Below are 13,746 nucleotides of genomic sequence, written 5' to 3'. Positions count from 1 at the left end.
CAGAGCAGGCAGCAGGATGCCCACTCCACCAACAGGGCAACAGAGCCCATTCATTTATTGATCTATCCATTCTTTCATCGCTCACCAGGTATTTACTGAGCCTACTGTGTGCCAAGCACTGGGACCACAGTGAGGAGCAGAGCAGGTATGAGCCAGTCGCAGAAAGGAAAGCTGATCTGCAAAAGAGTGGATAGCTAGCAGGCAACAAGGGACCAGCGCTCCAAACTCCACTTGCCACGTCCAGAGCCCTTTTGCCTACACCCCTGTGGTATTGGGAAGGTGGAAAGGTGATCAGTGTCAGAATCGAATCACAAACATTAAGGAAAAATTCCACCCCCTTCACATTCCTTCCCTGTGGCTTTCAGGTCTCCTTATTGGAAAGAGAGTGGACTGTGGAATCCTACAGATCTAGATTCTAGTTCTAGCCCAGCCATGTTAGGAATTCAGCTTCCTCAACTGGAAAACGGGGGCAGTAATAATTCCTACCAGGGGACTGTAATGAAGAAAAGTGAGATAACCTAGATGTCCTTTCCCCGATTTAATAGGTCTAGATGAGGTTTCCGTTAATCCTGATTCCTACTTTAAGATTCACGGTCAAGGTCAATGGTGTATATTTCTTCTTTTGTAAATGTTGTTCTCTGCAGTTGTCTTTACCATAAAAAAGTCAAGCTGAGTCTGTGCACTAAGTTACTTTGGGTGGGCCTCAATCCACACTTTGACAGGCATCTGAAAAGATGTTTGCAAATTGAAATGTCCTCCAAGTAGCACACTGAGTAACCTGGGCCCTGTGGCAGACTGAGTCTCACAGCCTCCACCGAGGTCCACACCCACATGGCAATGTCATCGCGCATTTGCTGCTGATCTCCTTCACCACTTTGAGCACTTGAAGACAACCACTGTGTGCTTTCCTCAGCGTCTCCAGTCCCAGCACCAACACATTAACTGATGAATGTTGAATGCATGCTAGATGGGGAGGAGGGAGAAGGTGGCATCTTCTAACCAGCAAATGGAGCCGGCTATCATGGTTACTTGAGCAGGTCCAGGCACTTCCTCGGTCTCTTACAAACCAGTTTAGCATCACAGAAACACCTTCCATTGCCCTGACTGGCATCTCCAGCAAGTTTTCCATAAAAAATTCAGGAGGTCCAGTTAAATTTGACTTTCAGATAAACCATCAATCACTTCTCAGCACAGTATGTGATCTTTGGGACATATACTGAAAAAAAAAATCATTCTTTATCTAAAATTCAAATGTAACTGGGCATCCTGCTTTTTTTTTTTTTTTTTCTAAACCTGACAAGCCTAATCTCCAGCTTTAGCTGGTACTCTCAAAACTGTGCATTGCTGACCACCAGCAGCATCAGCAATGAGGTATGGATGGTCAGTGGTTACCAGTTATCCCTCTGGAATGGAGTTCCAGCACCCAACTTACAGAACCGGGGGTGGAAGTCAGGGGAAGAGAAGGCCAAGAGGACTAGAATAAATAGAATTAGAATGACAATCTCATAATCATTCATGACATGTGGTAGGCAGAATAAGGCCTTCCAAAGCTGTCTACAGCTTGGCCTCTGCAACCTGTGAATCTGTTACCTTAATGTAAGATTCTGCAAGTGTGGTTAAATTAAGGATCTTAATTAGGTGAAAGAAGGACTCTGCCAGTGTGGTTAAATGAAGGATCTTGGAGACGAGGAGATTCTCCTGGATTATCTGGGTGGGCCCAATGTCCACACCAGGTCCGTGTAAGGGAAAGAGGTGGAAGGAAGATAAGGTCAGAAGGAGGAGATGTGCGGACAGGAGCAGAGATCTGAGATGCAGCAGAGAGAATGTGGCATGAGAATGACACACTGGCCATTTCTGTCTGGCTTTGACTGTGGAAGAGGACCATGAGCCAAGGAATTCAGGCAGCTCCTAGAAGCTGGAAAAGGCAAGGAAATAGATTCTCCCTTAGAGCCTCAAGAAGGAATGCAGCCCTGTCATCCCCTTGATTTTATCCCAATGAGACCCATGTTAGACTTCTGACATCCACAACTGTAGGATAATAAGTGTGCCTTGTTTTAAGCCACCAAGCCTGTGGTAAATTGCTGCAGCTGGAATAGGAAACCAGTCCATCACAACAGCAAGAAGAAATTGTCGCATCGGCTTTTTCAGAAAGAATAACCACCTCAAAGATTCCTTCCCTAGCAAAGACAATTAATGGGACTAAATATTACACTGGGTGTATTCACTTGCACGATTCCATTTTCTTCTGATGACAACCTTGCAATCATCCGGCAGCATTGTCTCTCCAGGTAGAGGGACTGGAGCTTGGGCAACAGAAGCTATGCAGCTGGAGAAATCATGCAACTTGCTTGAGGCCACCCAGCCGGTGTCACTGCTGCCAAGTCAGACAGAGGCTGCCCCAGGCTGGGAGACAGCAGGCATGTGCAGGCTGGGCCAGGGAGGGGTGGGGGCTGTGAATTTCCAGGCATCTCAACCAAGGTTGTCATATCTTCCCTCTGCAATCACAAGCTGACCTGCTTTCAAAATACACTTGCCATGGTCTGGCTTTTTTTTTGTTTGTTTTGGCTTGAGAAAGAAGCAACTCAAGTTTTGTCTCCAATCCTTCAGCGCCATCATGATTCTTCCTCTGCTACTGTTTGGGTTTTACTCTTCCCCGATGCTTCAAAATAGGAAAAAATAACAGCCCCACCCCTTGTTTGTCACTTGCCAGCTTTTAAAGTGCCTCCACAGCCATCCTTTCTTTGGGGCTTCACAATAATTGCTTAGGTACAATAGGCAGATGTCCTTTCTATTTCACAGAGAGGAAAACTGAGGCTTCAGTAAGGACGAATGGCTGCCTGCTCTGGGTGACATTGCAGAAGTGGGTTCTTCTGACACCCAGGCTGTTCATGTAGAACCTGGGAGAAGGCCTAAGATGGGGCAGAAAGGGAGAAGGGGAGCAAGGGAGGGACTGGGATTTCTGTGCTGGCTCAGCCAGGAGTCCTAGGAGAGGGGGGAAGAGGAGAAAGCAGCCTCAGGCAAGCACAAGTGGTGGGGGGCGGGGGCTGGGGAAGTGGGGTCACTGCTTAAGGGACAACAGCAGCAGAGGACTGAATGTCTCTACTCAAGGGCCGCTGCTGTGCTCCTGGGCGCCCAGGCCCAATGCAGCGGGGAGCAGCCATGCTTCCCTCTTAGGGTGTGGTCTTCAGGGCTTTCAGGGGCCTGATGGCAGAGAATGAGGACCTGCCCATTCAAAGGAGGCTTGGAAGCTGGCTCTTCTGGGGCCAGGAAAGCTGGGTCTGCTCGTGCCGTTCTGGGCCTGTTTCCATCAGGACCCTACAGAGCAGCAGGTCCCCAGGGCAACACGGAAATTTGTTCCCAGAGTGCCACCCCTTCTTCTCCTCCCGACCCCCATCACGTGGGGGTAAGCATGTAGTCTGGAGGCACTGACGTTCCAGGAGCTGAACACCGGGGTTGCCTCTCTGGCCCACATCAAGGAATAGTGGCAATGTCGTCGAAAGAGTTTGAACTTAGGAATTAGGCCAACTGAATTCAATCCCTGATCTGCCACTTGACTACCTGCACGATCCTGAGAAGCCCTTCCCAGCCCTGATCCAAACCTAACTCACAGGGTTATTTGGGGAATTAAATGACATTATGTAAATTAAGTACCTTACACAGTTCTTGGTACACAGTAGGTGATCAATTAATGATAGCTGCTCTCCAAATATTTGCTGTCATTCCATACTCAGTTTCACTACCGTGTAGTTTGCCCTTGTAAACTTATTAGACCTAATTTCCAAGTATAGAACTTTCTATCGTGTGGAAGCCAAGGTTGAGCCTGCTCCTGATCAGCTGGGAACTCTGTTGGGGGCCCACACCCAGCTCTGAAATGTGTCGCTGCCTTTTCTCCGCAGAGAGCCTTGTTTGGTGGTAAGCTTCCATATGGTTTTGTGTGTCTTAAGCCAGAGGGAGCAATATTTCTTCTTGTGCCTAAAAGTGGGAACAAACTGCTAATTCATACCCTTGAAAAAATTGGCCGCAAAGCCCGCTTTATTGATAGAGCCATCGGACACAAACTTCATCCACAGTCTGTTGGAGCTCGATTTCACATCCTCCGGCTTCTCATAGCCACAAAAGTGGCCGATCAAGGCATTCTCTTCCGTGGGGCCATCCCGGATTTCCAGGTAGTCATATGCACAGCTGTCGTGCCTTTCAATCTAAAGGAAGAAACAGAGACAAGGTGGATGGCAGATGGTTCCGCTTTAAGGTTTTTGATTTAAGAACAGAACCCAAATATCACTCTCAAAATCTAACCAAGAGACCAAAGGACCCAAGTGTGTCCCAGGTCTCTCCATGCTGCTTCCTAGTTCGCTCCTTACTTGCAGAAGTCAAGGGTGAATCAAGCTGAGAAGAGTCTAAGAGGATAAACAGAGAAGAACAATTCTACCAAACTTCCCTGGATCCCATCCTGAATTTTCACTTTGATTATTATTCTCAGTCTCTCTTAGGGCCCTCAGAAAGGTGGCGAACCCCATTTCAAAGCCTGCATAGACGTTGATGTCAGATGTCCGGGCACAATTCACAATGGGCTTGAGAATGGCCTCTTAGGTTCCTGTTTTTAGCCAAAAATGAAAATCCATCTTTACAGAGTGGACAGTGTCTAGCAAAAGTTGCCTTTCCTTGGGAAGCTGGTCTGAGCAGCACTCACCTCAAAAGCTTGGAAGGTAAGTCCCACGTGGAACCCCTCCGAAACCGTAATCCTCCAGACACATTCCTTGGAAGGTCTGTAGTCATCCGGATAGTTGGGAGATTGAATCTGACCGGCATCTTTGTTAATGTCTCCCCCACAGGTAGCTTTAGAAAGAGACAGCAGGAGAGGAAGATGGTGGGCCCTGGTCAGTCAGATATTAGGAAGGAAGGTGGCGGGGGCCGCTTGCCACCACTAGGTGACTCCACTCGCCAACATTTTCATCTCCACCCCACAAACACGGTGCCTCCAGAAAGGCACGATTGCATTTGTCTTTAACTCTGATTTTTTTTTTTCATATAAAGAAAAAACCACGTAAAGCAGTGGTTCTCTACCTTCGCTGTGCATCAAAATCGCCTGGGGGAGTTTGCAAACTGTGGAAGCTGGGGCCACACCCACCAGAGGTTCTGATTCCAGTGGGTGCGGGGGAGCCCTGCGGAGCCGCGAAGTTCTCCAGGTGATTCAAGGTAGAGGGTACAGGATCGCTGGTAGGAAGGGACCCGTGCGCACACACGTGCACACATGTGTATACATGCACATTACTTATTTCACAAAGACAAAACTTTGGCCTCTCTAAAATTGTAATAATTTAAGGCCAAAGGACCCTTGGTAATTTTCTCGTAGTTTCCCCTTTTTCTTTTTTGGCAGAGGGTACGGTGGGGTGGGGAGTGAGCCAGAGAAGCTCAAGACATAGAAGAAATAGAAGCAGCATCGCCTGGTGGCAGCTGCCTAGAGCCCAGACCTATTGATTCCCTCTACTCAGTCACCAGGGTGGCCTCAGAGGCCCTTCTAAGAAACGCAGTTGGAAATTCCTTGATGTTGCCCAAAGCCTTCTTTTCACAAAGCAAACAAACAGAGGCCCAGCGAGATCAGATGCTTTGCTTAGGCTCACACGGCAATTCAGAGGCTGCTATCATTTCCACAGGGTTCTAAATCCCCCCAGTACCATCCTGTATGGGGGAAGCCGATTCCTCAGCTGGCCTGGAATGAGGGTTGAGCGGGATGGCATCAGGAGGATGGCACCACTTCTGAAGTGGGCACAGCTGGCCTCTGCTTCCAGAATGTTGCCAGAGGGGCTGTGGAATCCTCAGCTTGCCCCCTGCGGTGGCTGCCCCCACCCCCGTGGCTCTGCTTGGAGTGCCTGGGCTGGGAGAGGGACAGTGGGCTGCCTGGGAAGGACAGAGCTTATGAGGGTCCACCGAGTGGCTGCTTTCACTACGCACGAACCTTCGTACACTGCAAAGAAACCCTTGCCCAGGATGTTGCTGCTGCTGCGAAACTCCACCCAGAGCCGGCTGTCTGTGGAGACGAGGGGCTCCGGGACCTTATCGCCGCAAAACCTGCCTGGAAAGTGGAAAAAGAAGCAGTTAGGAGAACTGGGGACAGTAAGAAGGCACTGGCTTCAGGCTAGGAGGAAGCCGAGGTTCTTCACACATGGTTTGAAGTGAGCAATAACGCTGGCTGGGACAACTTATCCTGTAGCACACACAGGATCAAAAGATGGGATTGGAAGAGTTACACAACAATGTGTGACTTAATTCTTATTCAGGATGACTTCAGGGGGATTCCAGATTCCCATCAAGGTATCCAGAGAAGAGCCAAGGCAGCCTCTCCCCTGCCGAGTGGGTGTTGCTGAGGCTCTGAAGGTGTGGCAGGGGAAGAATGGTGAGATAGTAGCGCAGATTTCCTTTCCTGGTATTTCTTGTTGCATGTATGCCCTTCCCTTTTGGGGGCATTAGACATTCTGCTTTCCTTGCCTTGGGAAGGGATGCCAGGGAATACACAGCAAAGAAATAAAACCACCTTGGCATTTACATTTCACAAGCCTAGTTGCAATAGCAAAGATCTGGAAGGATGCACCATATTTTCCCCCATCCTGGTAGCCGTAGGAGGGTTCCTAGGATTGAGGAGAGGACTAGTGGGACAGCACGCAGGGAGCCCCTAAAAGGACCCATTCCCCATCTCACCTTGAAAAAGAGATCCCAGGTAGGTTTAAGGATCTAAGAGAAACAGAAAACTGTTTCCTCAGTCCCTGGGCAGAATCCAGAGTGGCAGCAAGACCCTGGACTCCCCTGCTGTGCCTGCCTCCCAAGATCAGCAGAGAAGTGTCTATGTGATTGTCCAGACACTTGGCCATGAGACAGGCATGCAGAGCTCTTCAGGCAAAGTGTGACAGGATGGCAGCAACATGATTCCAGCCCGAGAGGGTGATGGAAGTGACTTTCCCATTGCCAAGAGGATTAGGGGAGCCATAGAATGTCTCCCAAGCTTCTAGGGGAATGTAAGCCTGCACCATTCTGAATTGGCCTAGGGTTGATACAAGGAGGAAGCCCAGCAGCCTCTATCTGGACAGAGGACTCATTGGTTGGGGATGAGGACATCCCAGCAATGCCAGTCAGGGTGGCAGGATAGATGCTCCCCCACCACCACCATGCCTTGGCATAAACTATGCTCCCCCACCAGGACATACAAATTGACCAAAGCTGAAAACACAAATTAACCAAAATCAAGTCCCTACTACCTGATGGAAAGGGGGCTCATCATAGACAAACTTTTGTTATTGGGAAAAAAAATTAACACATTTGTATTTCTTAGACACTTGGGTGCATGGTCTGAAATCTGGAGCCTCCACAGAAGCCTGGTCTTCCCAGTATCTGGTCATTCTTGGCCATCTAATCACTACTGCCACATCAGGATGGCAGCCCAGGGCAAGGTGGGAGATGGGTTCATCTTTACTGATTGGTTCAGAACACAGACCAGTCACAGTCCATTTGGACTGGAAGACCATGGTTCTACCAAGCACCTACTGTGTGAGTCACTCAGAGAACGTATTTAGCTGTGGGGGGAAATGGGGAATGGGGAGTGGCTGCTAATGAGTATGGGTCTTCTTTGGGAGGACAAAATTTTTTTTTTTTTTTTTGAGACAGAGTCTCACTCTCTCACCCAGGCTGGAGTGCAATGGTGTGATCTCAGCTCACTGCAACCTCTGCCTCCCAGGTTCAAGGGATTCTCCTGCCTCACCCTCCCAAGTAGCTGGGACTATAGGCGCATGCCACCATGCCCAGCTAATTTTTTGTATTTTTAGGGGTTTCACTATGTTGGCCAGGATGGTCTCAATCTCCTGACCTCATGATCTGCAAGCCTCAGCTTCCCAAAGTGCTGGGATTACAGGCATGAGCCACTGCGCCCTGCTGTAATGAAAATATTCTAAAATTGATTGTGGTAACACAACTCTGAGCATGCTAAAAACCATTGACTGGTATATTTTAAGTGGTGAATTGTATGGTCCAGAAATTTTATCTGAATATTTTTAAAGCAGGTATGTCGTGGGTACTCTTACTGCCAGTGCTATGTTAGGCAGTGGACAAGCCACTTGAGGCCATGAGCAGGTGAGGTTAGGGGAGGAGTAAAGGCCACTGTGGGCATCTCCTAATGGCCATCTGTGTTGTACATGTTTTGGGGAAACATGGGGGTAAAGGCTGCTAATCTCCTCTGCTTCCTTCCAATTCTGACCACCTGTAGCCTTTTGGATTTGGGGAGATTAATATTAAGTGAGATGAGATGAAACTCCTGCCAATAATTTGGCAAGAAAAAAAATCCACCAGAAGCCTCTAAATTTTCAGTAATGGTTTCTCTGGCACGGCCAATTAGTGTTAAGTGATTTTTTGGAAAATGACAGGCAAGCCTGGGGAGGTACTGCTTACCAATGAGGGCACGGAGCAATTAGACAGTGCTGGTTCACGAAAGGAATTCCTTCTTAGCCTAGCCCAAGTTTCAGATCCAAGTTTCTCCTTTTAAAACCCAGCTGTCGGCCGGGCGCGGTGGCTCAAGCCTGTAATCCCAGCACTTTGGAAGGCCGAGACGGGTGGATCACGAGGTCAGGAGATCGAGACCATCCTGGTCTACACGGTGAAACCCCGTCTCTACTAAAAAATACAAAAATCTAGCCGGGTGAGATGGCGGGCGCCTGTAGTCCCAGCTACTCGGGAGGCTGAGGCAGGAGAATGGCGTAAACCCGGGAGGCGGAGCTTGCAGTGAGCCGAGATCGCGCCACTGCACTCCAGCCTGGGCAACACAGCGAGACTCCGTCTCAAAAAAAAAAAAAAAAAAAAACCCAGCTGTCACAGCCACTGAGGCATATTTCCAAAAGAGAGGGGGGACTTTCACAGCCTTGCCTCCTAAAGACCTAGGCAGATGAGATGAGCCACCCACCACCCAAGGGCCATGAGACAGCCTGTCTCTGCTGAGCACTCAACAGGAGGCAGGAACTGCAGCGTGAGGTATATTTTCCTGCGTTGGCAAAACTAGACTTGGTAGAACAAATTACAAATTATTCTTAAGCACTCTCCCCAAATCACGTTGTAACTCTTAACTAGAATCCTCTACTTTGTCCCTTAACTGATGTCTCAATGTTCTCATCTTCACCGTAGTGGTTCTAATAAAAGTCCCTTTTTTATTGACTCTGTCTGTGCCAGACACTGTCCTAAGCACTTTACATGGATTATCTCATTTCATCCCGATACTCTCTGAATTTTCAAGGTACTATTATTAATCCCATTTCACAGACAAGAAAACTGCGGGTCAGAGAATTTAAGTCTCAAAGCTGTAAGGAAGAGCAGGATTTAAACCAGAGCAGTCTGAGACCTTCATTATCGGTATCACCTTCTTCATCATCACCACCACTACTATCAAAAAGAAAACCTTCACTGACTGAAGTACAGTTCTGAACATTGTATAATTTTGGATAAATAGACATGTAATCTACTCTCTAGTAATATAGATGTCATCCCCATTTCCCAGTTTGGAAACAGACAAGTAGGAATGAAGATCAAAGCCTCAAACCATAAAGCAATTCTGTGGAAATGCCAGGCTTGGCTGTTTGACTCACTCCATCATTTCTGCTCATTTGGGAGGCTGCCTCTGGCTAGGGAGCCTGAGTAGCCGGGCCACACGACACTGATTGGCCAGCCTGGCCTTTCTGAACTTCCCTCTCCCCATTTCAGGGAAAGAGGGGAAAAGGGCTTTTGTGTGCATTGTGGTGATACAGAATGCCCAAAGACAGTTCTGCATACAAAAGTGCATTGTTAGAGTAATTCCTCTAACAGAAATAAGGGAGGGAATCCAATTTACCGGACAGAATTTAAGATCACTGGATGAATTCTCTCTGCAGCCAACTTCCTCCCCGCTTTAGGTGCAGTATCATAAGTGACCCCCAAAACTGATAAACCAATTTGATATCTTTAGCCAGCCATGAAGTGTTCTCAGTCGACTTCTCCCTTAATCACTATGTGAAAACCTGGGTCTCAAAAAGTAGCCTCCTTCCAAGGAGACTAAGCAGGCTGGAGAGAAACTGGACTAGAGAAAAGGTATCAGATTCCTGCACTGAAATCCGGTTCCTGGATTTAGAGGAGGAGTTTAATAAGGATATCAAGAAGAGGAAATGCAGATGAGGACACTACAAGTGGGCTCCATGGGGAGTCATAAAGGGTTCATTCATAAAAAGTTATGCGTCCATTATGCCTGGATTTTCACACACTGCCCTGGGAAAAAATGCGATGCACAGTTTTCAGAGCAAGATGCATACTTTCACAATCCGCCCTAATCCGCTCTCCCTCCTGCCAAAGGGGCATTGACCTGCCTCCTCCCAGCAGATTTCATGGCACTGACCCCTCCCAGGGACCAGCTCGGCTGACACAATGCACTTGTTCCAAACACAAAAGTTCACTAACAACTGCATTTGGAAACATCAGAGCAGGCCAAATAGTTGGCAAAGGAGAACTGCAAATGAAGAATGATGGTTACAGGCGCTGGCACTCTACACACACACACACACACACACACACACACACACATTAAAAGTGGGTAAAACATGAGCCAAAAAAAAAAAAAAAAACTCAAAACAAAAAACAAAACAACAAAAAAAATCACCACCACCAACAAACGGCAAAAGTCCCATTTCATTAATGAAATGTAGCCAGAGATACCAGGATCTATAATGAGAACATTATTGTTTCAAGTTCAAGAAAAAGGAACTCCTGGAAATCGTTCTGCCTGTGCCCATTCTCAGGAACGTGCCTTGGCCCTCTCTGGGGAACTTCAGTAACAGAGAACTTCCTCCTCTTTAATCTATCCCATTCCAGGGAGGTGGGGGTAGAGAGTTGCCAGATTTAGCAAACAAAACGCAAGGAAGCCCAGTACATTTGAATTTCAGATAAACAACAAATAATGTATTTTATCTGGCACCCTTGGGTTCAGCAGTCACCTCTCCCCTTCACCAGGACATCAGAACTCTGGTCTGATCTCAGCCACTAGCTGTGTGGCCTTTGAGTTAGTCCACACTTGGGGAGCCTGGCTTTCTCATAAAAGTGTGGGATTCAGTGACTGCAAGGTCTCTGCCAGGTTGCGGGGTCTGTGATCCGATGTTCTCAGGAAACTCCTCCCACATAGCTCTTTTTATTATTTCATTACAGAATGACACCTGAATGTGTTCTTACAAAAGAGTCAAACAATGGAGAAGTATACAAAACAAGACTTCATGAAGCTGCTCACCACCTCTGCACTTCCTTCCTCAGAGGTAATCACCTTCAACCAGATGGATGGGCATCTTTGTGGTCCTTTCTACGTATGTGGTACTAGATTTGGGCACATGCCCTTTTATATAAAGGTAAATAGGATCATTCTCTGACCCAACTTGTGGGGATTCCAATTCAGGGTCTCCCAGGAATCCGTATTCACAGAAATCTTCCCAGGAGGTTCTCATGTCCAGCCAGTTTTGGGAACCTCTGCTACTGGGAATGCAGCCCTCTGTCTTTTGCCACAAGCAAACAGTGCTACCTGTAAAGCCAGACCCTCCTTTTGGCTGCTAGAGAGTGCCATGCCTGCTCATGGTAGGCAGGAAACAGAAATCCAGGCCTGCGGCCTCCGCCCTGACACTGAGGGGTGGACTCCACTGGTCCTGCAGTAGACGCGCTCCTGTCCGTGCTTGGCATGGGGATCATTTTCTTGGCTTGTCTACCTGCACAGCTGACTACTTGACTGACATCTAGTGGTGGCAGCCTGGGACCCCTCGGTCATATGAAAGATTAATGTCTGCCAAGCTACCTGGACTCCAACCAACCCCTCTGTCCAGCCTCTTCTGACCTACCCCAGCCTTGGCTCCCTAAAATCTGGCATGAAGTCAGGGCTTAGTCTAGCAGTGACACCTCCCAGCTTAGCCCTCTCCCTTCTTTCCTATCTCCATCTTGGCCAACCACCCGACACCAGCTCACTCTCAGGCTCGTCAGTTGCAGCATAACAAGCTGAGCTTTCTGCTCATGTGAATATGCGCCAGAGACAAAGTCCTCACTGAGCGCTTAGACTTGTCCAAGCCAGAGGCCACCCTGCAGACCCCTCTAAGGGTGAGGACAATACACTCTCAGCTGAGACCCTCCCATCTGGCTCCTCGTCACTTCTGCCTCTCTCTCCAGCTCCACCACGGCGGCCATTGCTGGGCTGAATGAGTCCCAGTGTCTACTCCCGAGACACTGGAGCCATCGGTCCTCTAGGCAAGGCTAACCTCCCCTGTCATCCATGAGAGATCTCTCTGGGGTGAACTAACTTTCTGGTTATACCACCTGCCCACTGTGTCTCACTCAAAGCTCCAAGCTAACTTTGCATGGGTGAGTTCATGCTGTATTCATCTCACAAAAACAATACACGCTCATCACAGAAAAAGTAGAAAATATAGCTAAACCAAGAACAACAGAACACATTTAAAAAATACTCTATCACCCTGAAATTATTTATGTATATTTATAATTTTACTTGAGATTTGTATTGCAGGTCACAAAGTGGTGTCTTCTAGCTAATTCAGCCTGTATGCATGTTTTAAGTCATTTTGCTTTGAATAATTTTGGACAGGATATTTGGTGTTCAGTTCACCACACACCCCCCACCCCTCCTTATTTTATTACACAAATCCCATCTCCTTCATTTACATGTTATCCTTGAAGCCATCTACATTTGCAACACCTGCATTATATATATATGTGTATATATGTATTTAATACGTAAATGTATTTTTAAATTAAAATGCAATCCTACTGCTTATTCTATTTTTGTCACATACTTTTTTGTGTGTAATGGTGTACCATGAACACCTTTCCGTATCAGTAGTCAACTCCAACTTCATTTTTAATGGCTGGGAAGTTTTCCATTGAAAAGATGGATCATAATTTATTCAGCCAAACCCTACTGTTGAACATTGAAATTGCTTGCAATTTTTCCTGCTTCAGTGAACATCCCTGTAGTTAGAGCTTTGCACACTTCCTTAATTAGTTCCCTAGGATGAATTCCAAAAAGTGGAATTGCTGGGTCAAAGGGTATTTGCAGTTTTAAAGGCTTTTAACATGTGTGGCCAAATGGAGTGCTCCGAGTTTTACAATGACAGAGGCCCTTGAGAGTTTCCTGTGACCGCTGTCAAGGTGGACCTTCCAGACATTAACAGCATCCCGGGGAACATCCCATCACTCCCTCTTAACGGTGTCTAAAGTCAACTTACCCAAAAGGGGAGCTTTTCTCCAGTAACCATCTCGGACTTCCACGTAATCGTACCAGCACAGCCGGCTTTTAAACAAATCCATGGATGTGAAGTTTAAGACGATCTGCAAAGAATTACCATAAAGTGAGTTTTGGCAGCAAAGCCTGAGGAGTTTGGGAAGATATATCTTGCATTCCGGTGTTCTCACGTTACCCTTTAGCATGCAGAACTCTCAGACCGCAGTAGGAGTGTTGTCTCAAAAGCACGCTCACAGGAAACCTAAGGACATTAAATAATAAACCTTAAGCAGGATGGGGAGTAAACAGAAGGAGATGGGTCCTTCGGTTCTGTCTGGGGAGTCACTTGAGCTTTTGAAGTCACTAGGTGGTTTACAGAAAGCAAGACGCATTAAAAAGACTGGCCAGGGCACATGGAGACTAAGGATTTGGAAGGAGGTAAGGGGTCAGCGAAGTTCAGAGATACAAGAAGATCTTATAAC

At 47.4% G+C, this 13,746-nt stretch overlaps 1 protein-coding gene across 1 annotated transcript in view; it reads right to left on the bottom strand.

Moving 5' to 3' along the window:
* The window catches only part of TLL2 (tolloid like 2), a 150,856-nt gene that overhangs the window by 25,824 nt on the left and 111,286 nt on the right, over positions 1-13,746 (bottom strand). The window contains exons 10-13 of the mRNA XM_033187340.1: positions 13,269-13,371; positions 5,957-6,073; positions 4,691-4,836; positions 4,004-4,199 (exon numbers count right to left, since the gene is read on the bottom strand). Of these exons, the coding sequence (XP_033043231.1) occupies positions 4,004-4,199; positions 4,691-4,836; positions 5,957-6,073; positions 13,269-13,371 (562 nt within the window). The remainder of the gene's footprint in view (positions 1-4,003; positions 4,200-4,690; positions 4,837-5,956; positions 6,074-13,268; positions 13,372-13,746) is intronic.

Source organism: Trachypithecus francoisi, unplaced genomic scaffold (assembly GCF_009764315.1).
Source record: "Trachypithecus francoisi isolate TF-2019V2 unplaced genomic scaffold, Tfra_2.0 Contig01579, whole genome shotgun sequence".
Taxonomy (NCBI): domain Eukaryota; kingdom Metazoa; phylum Chordata; class Mammalia; order Primates; family Cercopithecidae; genus Trachypithecus; species Trachypithecus francoisi.
The sequence above is the reverse complement of the archived record's forward strand: the minus strand, read 5'-3'. Positions and strand labels throughout refer to the sequence as shown.